This window comes from Cygnus atratus, chromosome 11 (genome assembly GCF_013377495.2).
Source record: "Cygnus atratus isolate AKBS03 ecotype Queensland, Australia chromosome 11, CAtr_DNAZoo_HiC_assembly, whole genome shotgun sequence".
Lineage (NCBI taxonomy): Eukaryota > Metazoa > Chordata > Aves > Anseriformes > Anatidae > Cygnus > Cygnus atratus.
The window spans coordinates 7,727,411-7,749,979 of NC_066372.1; the positions used below are offsets into that span (position 1 = coordinate 7,727,411).

Here is a 22,569-nt window from a genome sequence, read left to right on the forward strand (position 1 = left end):
GAATTGTCTATTTCTCTTTTAGGTTCTCTTTTATGAAATATTCAGAAATTAAAAAAGTGGGGGTAGCAGGTGCATCCATTGTTCTACAGTTTGCATGAGTACTCTGCTTTTGAGCGACATTTATATATTAAGTAAGAAATCAGACCGAAGTGACTTAAAACCACCATGATTTAACTTGAAAACACTTCCTTAAATAAATAAATAAATATTTCATAAGCATTTGGGTAGGGAGAGTAGCTTTTTAAATGCTTGCCATGAATCTTCTCTATTGTATCTGTACCCTTCTTCAGTGCACATTTCAAATGATACAGCTGCTCTAGTTCAAGTCTTTTACCCTATTCTGGTGTATCAACTAGTACACAACCTGACACCTGTGGAATTATACCATGGGGACAACAACAGCACATTAGACTAACATGTCTGTTTCAAATAACACCTTCCTTCACTACAGATCTCAAACTACCAAACCTATTTCAGCAAATGCCAATTGCCATGACATTATACTTCAAATTTTGCCTAGCCTTGTAACACCAAAATAGTCCTTAAAACGATTACTGCAACTTCAATTGAGGACATCCTGAAAGAAATGATGAACTTTGTGGCCTTAACACACAAAAATAAGATTTCAAGCATTTATTTCTGCTTATTTTAAAAAGCACACAAAAAACCTGCTAACAAATTTTTGCACACAAAAGCAAAATGATCCCCTAGAATTGACATGAAGACCTTGTAAAACCTACATTTAAGTAGCCCATTTCCTACGAATTAATGCCACTTCCAATTTTGCAGAGCTGCTTTTAGAAGTCTCATGATCCAAGTCTTCTGCTTTTTATTGTTTAAAAACGTGATAATTATCTGCTTATTACATTACAAATTGCATACAACCCATGAGGAGAACTGCTGTCCAAAAGGCTGTTGCTATATAAGTGTTTTGAAAGTGCACATTGTTTCTTCCACTGCGTAGTTGTAACTTACAGTTCACAAAATCTTACCTGTTGAGCCCTTGGCAATAACCTATATCTGGATTTCTCCATGAAAACGCCAGCAGCACATTTCGCAGCTTTTGGATCCCTTCAGATGTTGGGGAAGAATAATGCTTGTTGTTTGGCAAAGTTCTCAAGAGATCCAATTCAATCTGTTTAGATGCAGGATTTTGTTTTTCTAGGGCATTCTGAAGCAAGGTCTGGAAGTACCCAGGAACTGCACTGTCCTTGAATTTTTTAACATGGAGATTGACACACCATTTCCATATCTTGGAACGATGTTCATGTGGAATCCCAGAACGAATAAGGTTCTTTAGTTCCACACAACGCATCATCTCTCTATTCATCGTACTTGCAAGATAGTTTTCCCATTTTACCCCTGTGGAGATCTCTCGATTTTCACTGAGAGAAAGCGATCTCAGGTCCAAAGCTCGTGATTTTGCTACTAGTTTCTCTTCCTCATCATCTTCTGGGACTGTTTGGAAACCATATATATCATATTCACTGAAAGGACAGGAGAAAAAAAAAAGCGTTCCTAAAGATGTGTTCAGCAATCTTGAAAGTTCCCATCCTAAGGTTATTTCCAATACCCCTCAAGCTGCTCCCCATAGTTTTCTAGACGTTTTAACGGAACTATTATTCAGACATTTTTCTAAACTATATATTTTCTTCAACATTCTAAAATCACATATTCAAAAAGACTTTGTGCCCATATACTGATATATACATCACTGCACAGATTAAGTGATTTATTTAAGAACAGGGTCAAGTCCAAATTGGCCCATCTCTTGAATTGCTCACCTTCAGCAGTTATATAGCAACATTTGAGTTTAAATTCCATACTGTATCTCAGATAAAGTACTTTATTTATTTAAATGTCAAAAATAATTTCATCACTATACCATTATTCATGATGGGAAATATATTAAAAACTCCAAATCCTGCAAATATATAACCCCACCATCTGTTTTCCATCATTAGAACCAGGCCCACTGGTCAAGATACCCACAACAAACTCCTGAGGTGTGATACAATTCATCTGAGAGGTAGGTGCTCTAGCTGCCAATGATAGTACTTCCTTTATTACTACAGAAGGCATGTTCACAACATAATTTATACCCATATGTTTTATATATACACACACGTTTTAATTGCACAAAATTACCTGACCAAGTATGGTTTGAAAAACGCTTGTTCTGGTTGTTCACTGGTTTCTGCTTTCAGGGCATCTTCTAGTAACTGTGTGATAACCTCACGAGCAGGGCTCTGCTCCTCAGAACAAACAGGAGTTTTCATTTCTTGAAGCAAGATCAAGTATTTACTTTCTATCTGACAGAGTTTAGCTTCCAAGCTAGTATACTGCAGAAAACAACATACAATATTTAAGACATGTCTTCAGACGTTTAGTTTGTATTACACATCTCTTCAAATCTGATTCAATATTCAGAAATGATATTCATTTCAGTTGCTTAAAAACATGTAATTCAGGAACAGTCAACTTTACTCCACAGTTTTGTAGCACCAGGAAACATAAAGCAACTCTGACGTGGAAAATGCATGTTATGTATACATTTTTATTACGATATTATAAAGCTCTGCATATAAAATACTTGAGAAAGATCTCAGATACCTGTTGCTTTTTTTTTTACATAATTCTTTAAAAGCAGAATAGTAGCCTGCGTGTATTTCTACCATACGTATATCTATATGCAGAAAATCTGAGTAAACTTTAATTGTTATTACGTTGTATGAAGTACAAATCAATCACTTTGTGCTTCTAGAGAAATAGTTTTACTCTATGCACATTTGAACCCCAGGAACTTAGATGGAATTTTAAAGACATTAAGTAGTTAGGTAACAGCATGTAGCAGTTGTCAACAAATTTCCATGCCAAAAATACAGCCTCTGGATTTGGCAGCTGTGCACACCACTTCCCAAAAAATATAGGCACACCCCACGGAACTTAGCTACAGGTATCTTGCCTTAGCTACAAGTGCGTGCACACACTATTTGCCCGAGGCAATGGAAATCTATCATTTACCTGTAACTTCTCTACACTCAAATTCATCTATACAGAAACATTTCCAAAGTTACATTCACCATAACTTTCTCATCCTTCATGCTCAAGAGGGGAAAGCCCTGTTCTGTGACGTACCATCAAAATGAAACACTATCACATCCTTTCATCCACAGCCTGTTTTTGGTATACTTTAAGCTACTGCAGTTTTAATGCTGAGCAAGTGATACATGCTTGCAGAAATACAAATACTTGTGTTCATAAATTACAAAATAATGCACCTAACACTATTCTAAAGTCTACCACATTTTTCAAGAATCCATTCAGATACATTGGTCTGTAAAAACTGTGTTCTTCATTTAACTGACTCTATCACATTTCATACTTCTGAATTGTTCCAGTTATGTTATAGTTAAATTCCTTGAGTAGATTTACAAGTGAATTTTTGAAAACTGCATTAGACATAGCCAAAATGAAAACATGCTGTGTTAATCTGACCTTTGCCTGCCATTCTCTCTCTCTCACTTCTGCATTTCTTCGTAGAGCAGAAAGTTCCAAAATCTCCTTGTTTAAAAATTTGTTCTGGGTCTTATAACCCTGAAGATTGTCCTGTTAATAAAAGAAAACAAACTGGATTTTTAATAAAGATATCTTACAGATTGCAAATACCTACCAGAGAAAGCATACTTCAGAACAGAGACCAAGCAGCTACTAACAGGTATACTAATAGCTACTAACATAATTAGGATCAAACCAAGTATTTTTAGTGTCCACTTAAGTCAAACACAGAGACTAGACAGCTATGAGCACGGAGGTGTACAGGCTGATGCTGTGCGTCACTTGCACAGTGCTATGCCCCCAGCAGAAGGCAGTTGGTCACTGCTTGGAGGCATGAGGCAGGTCCAGCCCTGCAAAGCTGCCCCTCACCGTACCTGGAGGATAAAACATGCATGCTGAACATGCCAGAGGGGTTGTGGTGCTGCACACCAGCCAGAAGCACATGCAGTACAAGAACCGGGGGCAAAGGAGCCCTGGGTTTTGGTTACCCTACCAGTCCTCAGTCATGTCTGCCCCCACACGAAAATATAAATCCTTATCAAAAGCTTCCTCACCAAATTTACCCGGCTCCAGGCTACAAATACTACTTCTGAAGGTTGAGGCTGTGAGATGAGGGACTCTCAACAACTACAACATTCCCACAATGAGCATCTGCAAGCTTTGTTCTCCTTTCTGCCCAGACTATTGATTTCTGGTTTCAATTTTATTTCCTAAAACTTCCAGGCTTACATACAAGAAATAAAGCTATGAACCTTTTAATACATTCTATGTGTCTCATATTCCAAATTGCTTGGAACTTTAATCAGTGTGGAATCAACATTTATACAAAGGCACATAGGCATGTTCAAAGCAAAGTCGGTAACTTCAGTAACTCCGTAAGAACCTGACACATTCACTGAGGTCAGTTAAAAGAATAACACGCATTGGTAACGCCTGGAGCATCATTATTAATAGAAATTCTTATATTCCTCTTTTCTTTTCTTTTCTCCTTTACCATTCATTCCTCATGCTTTTTGTTTCCTCACTTTTGATATTAAAGAAATAAAAAAGCAAGCATTTTGGTGGTATTCCTCCATGCTTATATTTTCCTCTTACCCTTACTTTTTTCCTGTTCCTTTGATTACTTCTCACATCACTCTTCCTCCACACCAAAGATTAAATTACCGTATGTGAGATACTGTATTACAGCTGTACAGACCAGCTCAAAGTACACAAGTCCTGTTTAAATTGTTCACACAACAGTTCAAAGTGTAGATTCCAAGCAGAGAAAGCCTCAGGTGATGAGTATCTTGGAGAAATGCTGAAGTGATCTCCCCAGAAAATAGAGCAGACTAGAAAGTAGTTTTTAAAGGCAGCAGAGATTTCCCTATCCATCAAGACAGAGACATTGCTCTTACTTTTAGTCTGTCCAGTTCCTGTAGTTCCTTATTAATACAGGTGGCCACGGGAGAATTTACTGCGCCACTTTGGGAGTATGTATTGTCTTCACATTCGCTGAGTTGATGAGACAGTTTCATTATCACTTCATCTTTAGCTTGAATAGTTTCCATCAACATACCCAGCCGCTCATTGAGTTCTCCGACTTTACATTTCAGATTCTTTACTTCCTGCTGGAGACTATCTTTTTCCAGATTTAACTTTTCAAGCTGGTTGTTGAGACCCAAAATCTGGTCATCTTTTTGGTGCAACAGCTCTAATTTGTCTTTGGGAACCCCCTCACATAGACGGCTTGCAAAGTATTTATCATATTGGGAAGATCGGACTGTTTGCTGCAGAAGTCGCACAAGTTCCTGAGAATTTAAAAGAAAAAAGATTGAGCTGAAAAAACAAAGCTGGAGAATTTATAGCTTAGAAATATAATATCAAAAGTAACCTTTGGAATTATTATAATTTTTTTTTTTTTTTTGCATCTGAGTTAATTTATAACAAACTTGTGATGGTGTTTAAGGAAAAAAGGAAATACTTACAGGACATGGTTTCTAGCAGGCTAACACCTCACAATGATTGGTTTATGTGGATGGCTTAAGTATCTTTCCCTGAGCTAAGGATCTTGCCTGGAAAAGCTACAGCCAGTTTAGGAAGAATTGTTGACAGCTACAGCAAAGCACTTACTTGGAAGCTGAAAACCACTTACTTGTAAGAAGCCCTGTTCTAAGAAATGAGAAGGGCTTAAATGACAAAAAAAAAAAAAAAAAAAAAAAAAAAAAGGAATGTTACAGTACAGAGAAGTGAAAGATAACTAACTGCCCTCTTCCCTTACAGATGCAGAAAAGATACTAAGGAGGAAAAAAAAACAAAAACACATGCTGCTTTGCTAAAAGAAAGTCTTTGCAGGCTTGTTTAGAAAAGCCTTGCTACAGAACCAAGTCATGAACTGACTTGCCACAAAGGAGAAAAGGGAGTTTCTGTGGAACAGAAACAGGAAGATATTCCAGGAATACAGGAAGATATTCCAGATCAACACACTAAGAAAGGAAGAACAGCAGACTGCTGACAGGCATATTTCACTAATATACGTTATTACTTTTCCTGCTTCACATTTTTGGTTAATGGTCTAACGCTGTGGAACCATGGGAGGGGTAAGTTCTAGCCTAGAATTATCTGCAACACCTATCAGTGAAACTGGGACTTCAATTGTTTTTTAAATAATAATTCTGACACTCATTAAGCATACAAGAACAAAAATAGGAATTTGTTTTTATGAAATTCCTAAAGCTTGAGTTGAATAAACACATCTGGAAACTTACAAAGACTTGGAAAGTCTTAGACATGCCTAGAATGAACCACTGATTTTGAGACTGTTGCAAAGCTCTAACAGATTAGGTTTCTTTTCCTCAAAACAACGAAGAGTAAACTGTAAAGACCTGGGTCTACAGAGTCAAATATCAAGCTACAGTCTTTAGAGGGGTCTGTGAAGGATCATTTGTTGAGGAAAAGCTCGAGAAACTAGATTTTCTTCCTTCTTCCATTGTGATTTGACACTTTCACTATCTTAATGCTACTGGACTGAATTTCTAATAATTACTAAATAGCTGGATGATTTCATGGACATAGTTCAGTGATATCCAAGTGTTCTATTTATCAAAAATAACAGCACCCAGACTGGCAACTTACATGTCAATTGACATTCAGTTATCAGGGAATCCTACTCAACAGGAACATATGTAATAGATGATCTTGCTTGTAAACAGTGACTGCATAATAGGTTATCAATTCCTGTCTACTTCTCTGAAGTAATTGTAAACTAAAATACAAGATCTGTCTAGTCACTCATGTTGCGAAGGAAAACATCCTACTTTTATCCTGCAGCCATTTATCAAAGTTCTAAATCCAGCCCAGTATCAACAGTGAGAAAATCTCAAGCTACTTGAGACGTACGTATTCTTTTTCTTCTTATGAGGACAGAAGGAGCTGAAACACAATGTTTCATTGGAACATAGTGAGATTTCACACAAAACCTGTCTCAGAAGCAAAAATGTACTCCTTGGAGAGAACACCTAAAAAGCATGTAAAGGCATTCATTTCCTTGTTTTCCCTTTGATCATCTTGCACACTGGAAAACCCAAATAGCGAAGCTAGCAGCTCCAAGCGTAGCCAAAACTCTATTTCTTCTTAAAATTAGTAGAAATTCCTTCAGGTAAAACCAAGTTATTTAATAAATTTGAGCAAGCAGGGGGTATACAAGCATGAACACTGTATGAGGGCAATACTAAGTGCATAGATTTATGCTTAGGGTCTACGATTTACAAAATCTTTTTGTGCTGATACACTGTGATACAATAGGAGTGGGAAGCTGTCAGTTACCATTCTGCCACTCTGCTCTTTTGTAGCAAAGGAAACAACAAGAACAGAACAAAGAAGAAAAACTTGAAACAAGAAGTTCCTCAGGAATTGCTGGTACTAATCAGAGGTTTTCTTCTTCTGCATTATCTGCCAAGATCTTTGCAGACACTGGGAAACCTAGCTTCAAAGAGTAAGATACACATATAGGAAGTCCTTGTTTCAAGACTTGTTGTAAACGAAGGTTCATTTGATACCATTATTTTCTACCAACAATGAGCTCTTAATATAGTTAGGTGTCCATAAGGGGCAAACAAACAATCACCTGCCACATCCATTTGCATTTGTGCACTTTGCCTGAAGGCTTTGTTACCTTTTGGCTCAGAAGATCTTTCTTCAGCTTTTCCAATTCTTCTTGCTGGCTTTGATACTTCAGTTGCAGTTCAGAGACTAGTTTGTTGCCATTACCAGAATACCACTCAGTTGGAGAGGAGTCACTGCTGTTCCGGTTTTTGCTTGATCCAATCATGTCTTTTAAAGGGCGTCTCGGTTTTTGTGGAATGCGGCCAAAATCAAATGGAAAAGCTGAGCTAGTCAGTCCTGCATAAAATGTCATTTAATTAACAGGTATTTCAAAGCATTCAATTTTCCTTTAAAAATATACTAATTAGACTCTTAGGAACATTTAAATAGCTCGATACTCTCAAACACATCACAAACAAGTAATTTTAGAAAGTTTATAGAGCTCTGTATGTGGAGTGTGAATAAATGATAAATTGTAACTTATTTCCCAGAGATACAGATATCACAATGCACTACAATAAAGGAGGAAGGGCAAGAGCTCCTCCTTCCTCCCGTTTCTACCTTTATTTCCTTCTGCCAGGTTTTTCCTCTTTTCTTCCAGGGCCATCGAGTCCTCCAAGTCTTTTGGGGTTGGATCTAGCAATTCCCACTCTTCACTGGTATAAAATATGCTCTTGCGATTTTCATTATTCCCTTTTCTTAAAGATGACATTGAATTTCTGTGAAAAGCACAGTAGAAAAAGAGACCGACATTTGTCCATTTTGTATTAATTTTAATCATTATTTTTTAAGACAACCACTGTAGCTGAAACAAAGCAAACAAAATATAAGCTAAAAACACAAGCATAACCAAAACCAAACAAAAGCTCGAAGGAAATAAAGCATATCCTATTAAACAACACCAGCTATCAACTACTGTATGTTTCAAAAAAGAAGAATTCTTTCACTTTAACAATAAATGAATATTTTGCAAGACCCTCATGGTCTTTTCTATCATCCTCTGTTTTATCCTTGTTTTGGCGAGGAAAAAGAGATAAATTAAAGATTTAAAAGCAGCATCTCTTTATTGATGGGTTATTTTAGCTCTAAATTTTAGGATAATCACCAAGCATTAAACAGAAGAGCATGCAGTCAAAACACACACGTTATAGTATCACATTCTGGATTAACATCAAACTTGGGATCATCCAAGGGACCTGCTGTAGCTGCTGCTGACTGACTCCTTAGCAGTTTTTCCTTCCTGAAGTGGAATGTCGCCAATTATCTACAAGAACATTTCAGAGGCAACCTCTAAATTCCAAACAGATAATTCTATAAAAGAGCAATATACTTCACAAACAAGGTAAGATTCCCCTACCCAGCTTCCCCCACAACTATCATGCTGCCAAAAATGTTCAAGTCCACACTTATGTATGATCCAAGTCTGAATATTAATGTAGCTCAGTATTGTCAAGTCTTTGTTCAATTACAGGGAATTCCACATCAATCCACACAAATCAGCTTAGTGTTTTAGATACAAAGTTGAAAAGAAATACGTTTGGTATCTCAGCATTTCCTATATAGTCTTCGCAGATGGAAGCCCACAGAAACACTTTCAACTCAGTCAGCCCCGTTCTCTTTTCTTACTCTGCAAACTGTAAACAGAAAGTAAGCCATATGACACCTTCATGATTATTTCATGATCCAATCCAGTCTTTGATCAGTTATCTTGTCAGGCTGAAAATGAGCTCTAGGCTGATCATTCATTATGTAGTGCAAAATTCCTATAATCTGGTTAACTGATTAATAAGACTATTTTAACAATCAATTTGCAAGTGTGACAGAGATTGAGTTGCACAACACCTTTAATCTCCTTCTAGTCTTTTCAGTAAGAAAGATCACAATTTCTCTTGGGGGGAAGAAGCCCCATTTTAATGTTCAGAGCAAATAGATCAAATTAGATGATGATCAGTGTATTTCCTAGGCCACCCATAATTATCATCAGCTGGCATCTCTACAGCTATTCTCTGAATAGTGGCTCATCTCTTAGAATGCACTCCCCAGCTGCCTTTTCTAGCCTTGGTCAATGTCAGTATTTAAAGCCTGTCCAAATACCACCTTTTGAAGCTTCACAACTCAAAAGAAACAAGAAGTCAAATCACTCCCAGAAAACCTTTTAAAATGCTGTTAGGCCCATGAATAATCACAGCTGATGCTGATTTTTGTAAAGCTCTTGCACAGAATTGTTAAGCGCACTGAACTAGGACAGCTTCATTGCTTTCTATTAGATTATAGCAAAACGAAATTTGAAAAAACAACAAAACCATTTATTTTCCTAAGCAAAGTATAACAAATATAACAGAAACTAAGATCTGAACATATGATCTACTGATTCCTTATTTCTAAATGTTTTTTTATTATGTCTTATTTTATGATTATATAATTTCACATTACCCTAGTCCAGTATACTTTCACATGTGTATTCTACACAAACAAGAGATGCAAGAAGGTGATAGCACTGAGACGAAAAAACTCAGGCTTGAATGCCACTAGTGCTTGAAGATAGATTTTAAAGAAGTCGAAAATCATGTTTCAGCTTTAGCTACTGTAAATATACATACAGCTTATCTCAAAGACACATTTTTCACTTTCTTCCACCTTAACTCACCACTGCTCCTTAGGATGTAAACGTGGTTGCTATAGGAACACATTCTCTGCCAAAAACACCATAAATGTGTTCAGGATCAAAGGTAAGTCCGTGACTAAGACATTACAGGTACTTGAATACATCCTCCAGTAATGCGGAAAATTCTCTGAAGTTTTAGAGACACCTTGACTGATTCTCTAACACTGGGGTTAAAACTAGTCACAATCCAATAGGATATTAGATAGTGCACACATTTTCTAGAGGTGGTTAATTCTCAAGTTTAATAATTCGCTTTCACCACTATGAAAACATTCACAACCTTGCCCTACACGGAGGTTCAATACAACTAACAAGACCTCTTGTGGCACACACATGAATGAGCATCGGTCCAGTAAAAGATCACTTGTCCATCTGGAAGTGATAAATGAGGTCATATATGCAGCCTAATTCCTTGCACATGTTAACATGTAAGACCTACATAATCAATTCATGCTTTTTCACGTGAATGCCATTTAAAATGGCCTAAGCATAAACCAAAGCTGTGCAAGGAGAAAGGCTGCTGCCTGAGGGACACTTGCACTATTACTGAACAGTCATGCTTATTAATTGGGCATCATTCATTGTAGGACTGAATGAGGGAAAGATTTGGGGATTGGAAGCATGTAATTATGCTTACTTAAACACTTAACACGGAAGAAGTTCAAATTAAGGTTATAAATGCCTGTAGCCCTCTCTGGAGCAGCTGTTAACAGCCATTAGAAGGAATTGCCTGTAATGAATCCTTTGGAGAAGAAAATCCCTCTTTCTTGTGAAAACAGCATAGATTAGATGACTGCTACAGATCAAAATCTCAAAGCAAATTTATCTTACTAGACACAGGAACTGAAGTGCTTGTGACCTGCTAGCTCAAAACAGGCAGGGGTAATGCCAGTCCATAGCTTTAAAGGCATGTTACTGCAAGGCCTCTGCTAAGGTGAACACATCTGTCAGAGGTTTTGGCATGTTACTGTGCAACTAATTGGCTTCTGACAAGGTTGTCACTCTTGTCCCAGGGACAAAAGACGTGGCCAAAGACAGTGTGCAACTGTCCACATATACACTTCAGATTCTCACTGGTGGCTCAGGAAATCCTCTGCAAAATGACTTTTGAAAAGCTCAGGAGAGTATGTTTGAGCATAACAAACAATCCTGACAGTAAAACTATTTCACACTGTTATCAGTTTGCAAGGAGGAATGCCTTCTTTAAAATTTAGAGGGGACACTAGAGCACACCATGTAAAAAAAATCCGTAACTTTGTTTTTCAAAAACAAAGCCTGTTAGTAGATATTATCTTATTTTTTCTAGGAACATTTTCAGAGATGAACCACTGCAGCTCAACATCTCCAGAAAGAGTGGAATGGAGGATGAAGACATTCACCCTGCAAGAGCTTCAGTGCATGAAGTTTTCTTTCTTACATATTGGCAGAGATCTGCACAGACTCCAAACCATTAGGATCACACCTACACACAAAAAGGCCAGCTCTTCTTTCTCTAAAATAGCTGCTGGACCACCAGAAACAACTCTATCTCACCAACAGGGATTCCCAAACCCTAGCTCAACCACCAGCCTTTCTGCTCTGTTTAAGGGAAACAATAGAACACACAAACCAGGCAACACTGAGAAGCTTACCCTGACACTGCCCTTCTAGCTAGACTTCCCCAAATCACATCGTCTGCAATTCAGAAAAAAACAAAATCAGGAAGGAAGTTTTAAAACACGAGCAACATTCTTTAAATTATCCTCAAATTCACCTATCTTGTCTCACGTAATTTTTCTTCTATTATGACCAAATGTAAATTCTGCCAAGTCGAAGTGGCTGTGCAAACCCAAGAAGCCACACAAGACTACCAACTGAAGTAATGAAGCAGGACATGCGGTAACAGGATTTATGTAATTCTTATTCCAGACATAACTCATCTTTACTGGAACTTAAATGATGGTCTGTACAGCCATCAAAAAAAGCCAAGTGGCATACTTTGTGACCTCTCAGATCTCTGTGCTTAACAGGAAGGCTTTAAAAGGGATGTTTAACTCGGCATGGCACTGCTGATGAAACCAAACAACATTTTATTGACAGCTCAAGAGGGATGTGGTCTAGTTACCCAAGCCACAGCTCTGCTTAGTGAACTGCTCTGTAATAGCACTGCAATATCCTTCAAATAGAAGAGGAAGATTCATCTATGCTGGCAAAGTAAAATAGAAAAAAATCAGAAGGAAACCGTAAACAGGAGAGCTGAAAAAGAGTATTGCTGCTTTCCTTAAAACAACTTATACTAAAGAATGAACTCAGTAAGAGTGAGGGGACAGGCTGTGGCTTTGCTGTTGTTCAGAACGTGTCTACCACATTTTTGCTCAGGAATTCAAACTACATGTATTTCAAATCTGTAGGACTCCAGTAGGAAACTCTCTCTGCCAGCAACTATCATTCCCCCATGTCACCAACTTACTTGATTTCAGTGCTCCATTGTTTAAGTGAGAAATTGATGGCACTTGGTTGGACTGGCGCAGGCTGGGAAGCTGCTTGTTCCCCCACCAGCTCTGTAGGAGAAGTCTCCACAGCTAGAATAGTTCTAGCCCTCTCTGCTGAAGCATTTTGGCTTAGGATACTCAAATCTATTAAAAAAAAAAAAAAGGAAAAAAAGAAAAAAGCAAAACTTTCAGTGAGTAAAAGAGCAGCTGTTATATAAAGCAATATATTACTAAGTCTGTTAGTAATGTAGTCAGGGTTTTATCTTAAATTCTATCTTAACTTTGTAAAATACTCTGTTCAACTTTAAAAAAGGCACTTTCTCAGCAAGCTCTCAATGCAGCCACCTACTTCTGATAACAGGACTCGTGTTAACGCTCTCGCAGTGTTATTTCATGACCAACTCATAATCTCAACTAGCCAATATTGACTCATCTAGTTTAAGCAGCTGTGAAGCCATACAAATTACGGTGGATTCATTATATTAACCCATAAAACCCCTTGTAAAACAAGCTCAGGTCTATCAGAACTCCTAAGTCAGGAACAGCATCACCACAGCACTGTTACACTGTGTGACCCATACCCCCTGCTCCTGACCCCTGGCAATATGGTTAGCATAACCAGCAATAAGGCACATATCCAAAATATTTAAGTGGGCTGCTAACATATACCCCTGCCATACTAAAACTACGCCACTCAGATAAAAATTCTGCATTTTGAAAAGAAACTCATGTGCCATGCAAAGAAGTTGTATATTACGAGTAACAAAAAAGTTTTAACATTTTCGGCAATCCAATATAAAATCTACTTGCATTTAACCTGCCATGTTTCACTGAGCATCACCTCAAAAGCAAGCATCTGCATGAAATGAGATGAGCTTAAGATTCAGTTCCCTCTGAGCATGCTTTAGGTATGCAATGGTTATATTATTTCTCAGCTGCTATAACAGAATACATTTTGGTACAAAACAAACATATACGGGCCCTAGCATGAAACTCTGTAGCATCTTCCCCTTCATCCTTTTCAGCTTCCTTGGGTTTTTGTTTGGTTTTGTGGTTTTTTTTGTGTCTTTTTTTTTGGTTGGTTATCTGTTTTTTGTTGTTGTTGTTTTGCTATCCTAACACAAGTATCCTACACAAGTACATGGTCTGGAAGAAAGAATGTGTCATTACAACTCACTCTGAAAGCAAAACATACAACAAAATAGAAGAAAATAATTGCCCTTTTGTAATAACTCCTCCGGTCTCCACCCATTTAATGAATCCAGATAGTAAAGGTGTTTCAATGTTGGTTAAGAAAATGTTCTTATCTGAGCACTGATTCTGTCTATTAACTTGAAAGAAAAACAGAAATCCCATGATATGAGCACAGTATCATCAGAGGGGAATAAAGAAATGAAATCCAAAACCACATTACATTTCTGCAATGTTTCTTTTCTGAAGCATACAAAAACAACTTAATCTATCACTAGCATAATAAAATGCATAAGATAAAATGAATGCAATAGAGCCCAAACAGGTAGCTAACTTATTTGCTGTCTTGTCATTTCTTCTTCTTAAAAGCCACATAACATAACTAACTGAAGGAACTTGACTAGTCTTCAGTTGTCCTCAAATAAAACGTAAGCATTCTGACATTAAGCATTCGTGAGCTGGACTTGATGGTTCTTGTGGGTCCCTTCCAACTCAGGACGTTCTATGATCTACAGCTAATTTAACACATACAGCAGGTTCTGCTCTATAATGTGAGCTGGTAGAAAAAAAAAAAAAGATTTGAAAAATATCAACTGAGTCCTTGAACTGTAGCACTGAAAGTCAGTTGAAATGGGAGTAAAGAAAAGTGAGCCTTCCACAGTTGAAGGAATCCATCAGTCAAGGTGACCCACAATATAAAGCCGTTGTTCAACAACTTAAGTGGGTAAGGCAGCTTGAGAAAGCACACCTGCTGTTCCATACTGCCAAAAACACTTATGCAGCAAGGAAAAAAAAATGAAAAACAGGAGTTAGTTTTTGGACGATGGTTCTTACTGCATCCGTCATGGCTTAGACAAAGGAACTTTCTTGCCAACAAGGACATGCAGAGAAGGCCAAGGAGAAAATACCCACGCAAAAGCCCCATTTGTGCATTGTATAATGCACAGGAACTCTTTATGGGACAATTTATTTATTAAATCATTAGCTGACATTACTCATGCCCACACCTCCTGCACTGAGCAGGGGTAAGGTCATATTTTAATAACCTTGCCTATTGGTGAACCTCTTAAAACATTTTTTAAGAATAACTATAGCTGAAAGACAAATGAAAACTCAGTTATCGGTGTTTGGGAGGTAAGATTAATACTGTAATATTTGCACTTCAAAAGTTTACTTCAGGTGTTAAAGGAGAAATTAATAAACTGGAGTCTTTCTTTGCAGAAGAGCCTGTAACAGACTAGATAATATATCCTATTTTGAGATTCCAGGGTTCAAAAGCAGTTCAGAAAAGTAAAAATCCACGTCAAACTTCCCCATGTGCAACTGGGGTATAGCTCTGCCAAATGGTATACCTCCTCCAAAGCAACTAAACCCTTCCCATGCAACAGACCAGTGATGACTAAATATCAAACTAGCTCCAACACCTGACATTAGTATGGTACAACTACACTGAGACAACTAGTAATTAACAGTGGCCTGTCATCTAAGAGAAATATTCACGACAGCAGACAAAGTAATGTCAATATCTGATTTTTACATCTGTATCCAGTTCTTTGTGACTTTTTTCTGAATACACTGATTGGAGGTGTGAACTACATGGCAGATACAGCACAACATGGCTGTTAATGCAAACATTTCCCCAACCTCATTTTTGAACTTATTTTAAAACATAGCAATTTTAGAAATGCATGACATACCATTTTGCATTACTGCAAATTAAGAATGGCCTACTTTAGAGCTGAAATAATGAAGACTACATTAACAGTCAACCAATTAAAAATTCAAATCCTAAAAAGAATAAATCATTTATTTGACTTACATGGTACTAAAGCAGCTCCATTACAAATCCTACGGAATCTTTTGTTACATAGCTTTCCCACAGCCCTCTTCAAAAATGTTTTAAACCATTTTTCCACATCTTTACCACTTCCTTTGATTATTCTTATAAAAACTTCTAAACTTGATCTAAGAAGCTTTCCCCAAACCCTACATACGTTCCAGTTACTCCAGACTTCTGAACTCAAAAACAGCTCAAAAAAAAGTATATATGTATATACATACACACACAGGAGTAAAAAGGGGGAGGCAGAAAATAGACAAGACTACAGCGAGCAGTTTCACTTCTGGACCAAAGCAAACTACTTCCCCACTTAAAACATTAGTGATAGCACCTGTATTAAAGCCCTAGCAAAAGAAACCAATTTCTGTGCTCCAGTATAAAGCACATCTTGGAACACACAGTAAGGGCTTTTTAGAAGACACAAGTTAGTCATCATCATGGAACCAGCGCCTTAGAGAGTCCTACAGGAAACTTTTGCAGTACTTCTTTGAAAAGTAAAAATAATAATTCAGGCTCTTCCCACTCTCCCCTGAAGGAATCCCTACTTAAACAGTTCAGTTATGATAAAATCATTATTGCGATAAGCAGTATCAAAAATGAGATACTACAGATGCAGTTTCAAATTACACATAATGGAGTTTAACTGCCAGCTGTCCACAAAAGGGATGGGTCTACTCAGCCCATGCATTCCCTTTTGTCATTAGTTGCATTGGATTTAATAAATTAAAAAAAAAACACAGTCCTATAACAAATTGATTCATCTTGCTGATCCAGAAAACCCCAACAACTTATAAGAAAACAGCAGATAAGTGATCTGAAGTGACGGCACTTTTTCACTTGTTACTGCTGCATCTGAAGCAAAGCAGGAATGAGCGAACTGTATCTACACAGACTGCAGAGACAACAGATGAGTTTCACGGTGTACCTCAATTCTGAGGTACAAGCCAGAAAGAACACAGATTTGGTGTTAAATTACACATTACAGTTTATCTGATCCAACAGCCTACTCCCAGAAGAGGGCACTCCTGTCTCCTGCACGCTGACTTCCATCCTTAGCTGCTAAGCCCCTTGTCCCCTCCCTTCCAGCAGCTCCGCAAGTCACCTGATTGCACAATAAATATATTCCACTCAGTAACCCAGCTGAAAACAGAACAAAAAACAACCTTCCCTTTTGGCTAAACTTTGACTTGAACCAACTCAGCACAGGATCAGACAAATACCACATAACAATGCAAAAAGGGAGACTACCTAGAAGAGAGTGAGAGGCTTACGGTAGAACAAGAAAGATTTCAGAGAAGAAAACCTTGTTACCCTTTCCAACACCTACAAGCTGTTAGATCTTTACACAGCAACACATCTATTTTTGCAGCATATGCTTTGACAAGCTGCTAACCAGATTGTATGCCGATAAAAAGGCTGTCTTAAACCACCCCACTTCATATTCCCACTAATTCTCCTGTAGTGATCCCAGCACTCATCTGTCCCTGCTGTAAACCACTACAGGAAGCCACACTGACCAAAAACTAACGTGGAGACAAAGATGTTTCCTGCCAGTTTCCCTCCCTGCACTACCGTAAGGAAGGTTGAGACCAGCACCAGTGCTGGACCGAGGGAGATAACTGAGCATCTGTTTAGAGCGGCTGGCTATTCGACTGGCGTAGCTGACACAAAGCTGAGCTCCTACTGAAACAGACGCCAAAGCCAGCTGTGGCTGAGCAAGCAGCCACAAGCAGGCTGCTCTCAAATCAAAGCAGTAAACTGGGTTAGAGGACAAAGCTGCAGCATGGGATCCGAACAGGGGGAGGGGAGAGGAGAGAGGGGAAGATGACGGCTTAACATTTCTGGGTTTACAGAAGGAGCAAATTGAAAACAACCAAAGTTTGTTGATGAAGTATGCCTGACCTCAAGACACTGCTTAAATCCAACGAGCTTTACTAACATGTTTAACTTGGCATAGAACAGGATTTCTTAATGCAGTCTTATTTATCAGTCACAGAAATAAGCAAGCAACTCATTTTTGTAACCATACTGAAATGAAACAATTCAAAAGTGTCAAAGCAGTGTAGTCAAAACGCAGAATAATTTTGTACAATACATTGCTACATTTTTATATCTCTGACGCAAGTCTAAAATTACATTTTGATTGGTTGAAGCTATTATGGAGACTGAATTTCATGTGTGTACTCTCTGCGCAAACTGTCTTCCAACTGCAAAAAGCAAAGAATATTTATCACAATCAGATACACCCATCACACCAAAAACCAAGTACGGTTATTTTCAAGAACAAAGTCCGGTTACTCAGAAGACAAGATATACCTGCTCCCATTAAAACCTGCACTTTATGTTCAGAATGCTGAACACACTAACTGTTAAAAATCTAAAACTACAAAAAGAGAAGTAGCCTCAACTGTACTTTGCCTCTTCATGAAACCTAGTCATAGAAATACTCTGTTTTACTTGATTTTTTAAAAACTATTTTTAAAGAAATCAATCAGTTTCAAAAGAGAGATGAAATCACACACAGAATTATATTTATGTCATGTTACTTCAGTATCATCAAAATATGCAAACTTTAAATAGTTACTTAATAACAAGATGAAGCAAAAAAAACTTCCAAAGACTATGGTCACTATTCTTCCTTTGTGTTATGCCTTGTGCTCATTAACTTATATTGAATATAAACACAGTTTTTACTCAAATTTTCAACCTACCAGGATTGTCTTTGGCAACCAAACCTTTGGAAAAGTCACTTGGTGTAGGAGAAGTTCGACTGTCCCTTTTTGCTGCATCAAGGTTGTTACAATATTCCCACCTTTTCTGTTGAAGCTCCTGAAGCCAGTAGGTCATATCCTGACGAGTTGCAGCCTGCAACACAAGGAAGCAGAGTGCTAATGAGATCGGTGCATCTCTCAGGCATTTGAATACCCAAGTGCAACGAAAAGGAACAACCCAGATCCCTTTGCTGGTCTGCTAATTATAATTACCTCAAATCAGTTATGATTTAAAAGAAATAACCACTAATGTAGACAACACATGTTGTGCAAGCATTCATATCCCTGACTTTCGTACCGAATCCATTTCCCTTAAAATGCAAGTATTTGTTTTCTCCAGTTTTAAACTCAAACACTAGAAAACACAGCAGCATCCTATATTTCACAGACAAGGTGTTTAGATACACACAAGGCCAAGTGCCGGGACCTGCACCTGGGGCACAACAACCCCAAGCAGCGCTACAGACTGGGAGATGAGTGGTTAGAAAGCTGCCTGGCAGAGAAGGACCTGGGAGTACTGGTGGGTAGTCAGCCGAATATGAGCCAGCAGTGTGCTCAGGTGGCCAAGAAGGCCAACAGCATCCTGGTTTGCATAAGAAACAGTGTGGCCAGCGGGGCTAGGGAAGTGATTGTCCCCCTGTACTCGGCTCTGGTGAGGCCGCACCTCGAGTACTGTGTTCAGTTTTGGGCCCCTCGCTACAAGAAGGACATGGAGGTGCTCGAGCGAGTCCAGAGAAGGGCGACGAAGCTGGTGTGGGGTCTGGAGAACAAGTCTTACGAGGAGCGGCTGAGGGAGCTGGGATTGTTCAGCCTGGAGAAGAGGAGGCTCAGGGGAGACCTCATCGCTCTCTACAGGTACCTTAAAGGAGGCTGTAGCGAGGTGGGGGTTGGTCTGTTCTCCCACGTGCCTGGTGACAGGACGAGGGGGAATGGGCTAAAGTTGCGCCAGGGGAGGTTTAGGTTGGATATTAGGAGGAACTTCTTTACGGAAAGGGTTGTGGTTGTTAGGCATTGGAATGGGCTGCCCAGGGAAGTGGTTGAGTCACCACCCCTGGAGGTCTTTAAGAGATGTTTAGATGCAGAGCTTAGTGATATGGTTTAGTGGAGGACTTGTTAGTGTTAGGTCAGAGGTTGGACTAGGTGATCTTGAAGGTCTCTTCCAACCTAGACGATTCTGTGATTCTGCGACAGCTACACATCTTTATTATTAGAAGTCCCATACAAACACAAAAATTCCCATTTTCATTACTTATTTGCTTTGTTATCAGCAGAAGCCAACAATAATATATCATACTGCCATCTAATTCCATGATAATCCCATAAGCTATCTTGTATACAGCACTATTATGTGTGTATATACATAACCTACAGGCCTACAGTCATTAGTATGAATAGCTAGTAAGAGTCCAAGAAGCCAAACATCTGTAAGCCTCAATCAGAATCACAGCTATACAGGTCCTTTCAAATTGTGGCAAATGACGGTCTACAAATGCCAACAAGAGACCAAATAAAGGTAACAGACGCTGAAGGTGCTCCCTGAAGAGAGTCATTTTAATTAAAACATATCCTCAGCAGCCAACCTGGAGCAAACATTCGGTGCTAGTAACATGGCATGTTAAGGAATCAGAAGTTAACACTTGTGAAAGGACACTCACCTAAGTCCTTAGTAAGCACGCAGAGTGTCCTGTCACTAGTCAGTCCTTCCGCCTTCTCTCAAAGTGCTTGGTGCCATTACCAACGAAAAACTCACACTACCTGGACAAATGACTGTTTTACTCTTTAGGGACAACTAAGTACTGCATAAAGCACATTAATGGCACGGGTTTGTCTTCATTACTGATAAAAGATAACTTTTGGTCTAGTCAAATGAAAGATCCATTTACCATCGTATCTCAACTCAGGGCGGTTCATTACAAGACAAATCTAAAGCAACATAGCAAACAACAACTGACTCCTCCCCAGGGTGCTCTCTCTGGATCAGCAATGTGTTATATTGGTGTTTAGCAATCAAAGAAATTTTTATTTTACAATTTGGCCTTTCTGTACCCGTATGAGCTTTAACGTCCAGAACATTCTATGGCAGATGGCTCCACAGCACTGTTCAAGCAAGCTAATGAGAAAACCGAGACAGTAATTCCTGAAGCTGATGCTCCAGTTCCTCTCAGCACATCACATGCACAAGGCAACACAACATATGTGAATCTAATCAAGTAAGCACACATAAAACAAATCAAGTAGTGCAATACACCAAGCAGATACAAGAGGATGCTGTAGGTTCACCTTCCTCATTTGCTAATACAGGCATGTAAGCAATGTATTTCTATTCTGTATTGGAAGTAAGTTTCATATACTTACTCTTGCTTGCTCACAGGAAGCTGGGGCAAGGGGAATATTTCCTTCAAAAAAAAAGACATGGGAAGAAACTAGTTTAAATATGTCTATGAGGTTTCTCAGAAAGCAAAAAACTTGGGCCCTGTGAAACACCAATCCACACAGCTGCCGCTGGCACTCTTGGAACAACCACAGCAGCGAGTGCCTCCCCTGCTGTTCCCAGAGCCAAAGGGTTCTTTGGAGTTCTGCTCAGCAACAAGTGTCCAATTCAGAATCTACATTCCCTTGAGATTTGCACACGGACCTTGTCAAGCAAGGTTTTACTGTGCTCACATAGAAAACCACTCGGTATTCAAAGAACTTCCACTAACACAGGATGTAGCGTTTAAGCGGTTCTCTGCTACCACAACAGCTAATGAGGCAATCCACACTGACTCAACATAAGGTATACCTACAATTAACTTCTGCCCATGACTAGTGCAACTTAATGAGCTCTTGTAATATTTTGTACTATTGTCCTCTTCCCAAAGCTCTTTAGAAAACAATAAACTGATTTTATCGGAGTTACTGCTTGCCATTGCTTTTAAATTCCCATCTGCACCTGTTCTCTGTTGAGCAGCAGATAGACGCCCTCGGTTTCCATGTGATGGCACGGAGGCACAGGGAGGCAGTTAGCAGTTATGGTCCTTCAGTGTCAAACAGGATAGCAAAGCAGTAGGTGTTTCTCTCTTCCTGTTTTAAGTCATTTCCCAAGAAGTCCTTATTACCATGCCACAGCACCGCGTGTGTTATTTTGCCTTCCTTCCTCAACATAATTGGTCTTCCTTCTCTTTCTATAGAGGATTCCCACTCCCTTTGAACACTTTTGGCTGAGTTTATATATGTATCTAAATTATTTACTTTACATGTAAAAGAATATCCAATGACCTTCTGTTATGATGACTTTTCTTCATCAAAGTTGGTTCTTGGAAAATGGCTTTTTCTAAAACCACACACAGAACGTAAGTTTATCATTTCCCCTCCTCCTAAACAAACAAAAGGCAAATCTGCAAAATCTGTGTGTGAGACTTGAACTGTCACAGAAGGGGACACTCCCACGCTTGCCCCATTTCTCATGGTTTCTTCTAGTATTTGGCTACTGGTCACCGTTAGAGACAGAACATTTAACTAGGAACAGCACTGATCAGACCTGGCAAAGAATCCTTATTTGTACTCAACTATTTTGTGGCTCTTCAGTAAGAGAGAACCTTAGCTCGTCACTGACAACTTAACAGGGGTATTTTTGCAAGAAGAAAAACCACCATCAATGGAATAGCAGAAAGAATGCAGATGATCTACTTGCCTTCTTAGTTACTTATTAAATTAATTACAGATTTCACAGTAGGATAATTTTCCTTTCTGTATGACACTTGCCCATAAGAACAAATCTGTATCAGCATGACTACACCCATTAGTTTTGACAAAATGACATTTTCACAACAGAACAAATTCTGCAACAATACAAAGAAGAGCATTCATGTGTTAGAGGTGTAAAAAGCCACGCTTAAAATAATGTCATCTGAACTAATGCCAGAAAAGGAATTGCTATTGCAAACCTGCAGGCAACAGCAGCAGCAGAAGACAATGTAAGTAAAGAGACGTGCAGTCCCCAGTGCTTTT

At 38.7% G+C, this 22,569-nt stretch overlaps 1 protein-coding gene across 5 annotated transcripts in view; it reads right to left on the minus strand.

Annotated features, from left to right (window-relative positions):
- Nucleotides 1-22,569, minus strand: part of TBC1D2B (TBC1 domain family member 2B) — a 47,466-nt gene that overhangs the window by 19,755 nt on the left and 5,142 nt on the right. For 3 of the 5 annotated variants that reach the window (XM_035554054.2, XM_035554055.2, XM_035554053.2), the window contains exons 2-9: nucleotides 18,520-18,673; nucleotides 12,756-12,921; nucleotides 8,203-8,360; nucleotides 7,712-7,938; nucleotides 4,956-5,348; nucleotides 3,499-3,609; nucleotides 2,149-2,342; nucleotides 993-1,487 (exon numbers count right to left, since the gene is read on the minus strand). In XM_035554054.2, coding sequence (XP_035409947.1) covers nucleotides 993-1,487; nucleotides 2,149-2,342; nucleotides 3,499-3,609; nucleotides 4,956-5,348; nucleotides 7,712-7,938; nucleotides 8,203-8,360; nucleotides 12,756-12,921; nucleotides 18,520-18,673 — 1,898 coding nt within the window. Of the gene's footprint in view, nucleotides 1-992; nucleotides 1,488-2,148; nucleotides 2,343-3,498; nucleotides 3,610-4,955; nucleotides 5,349-7,711; nucleotides 7,939-8,202; nucleotides 8,361-12,755; nucleotides 12,922-17,944; nucleotides 18,016-18,519; nucleotides 18,674-20,934; nucleotides 20,976-22,569 lie in introns of those variants that run through there. The other 2 variants (XM_035554056.2, XM_050713020.1) reach the window with 2 other exon arrangements.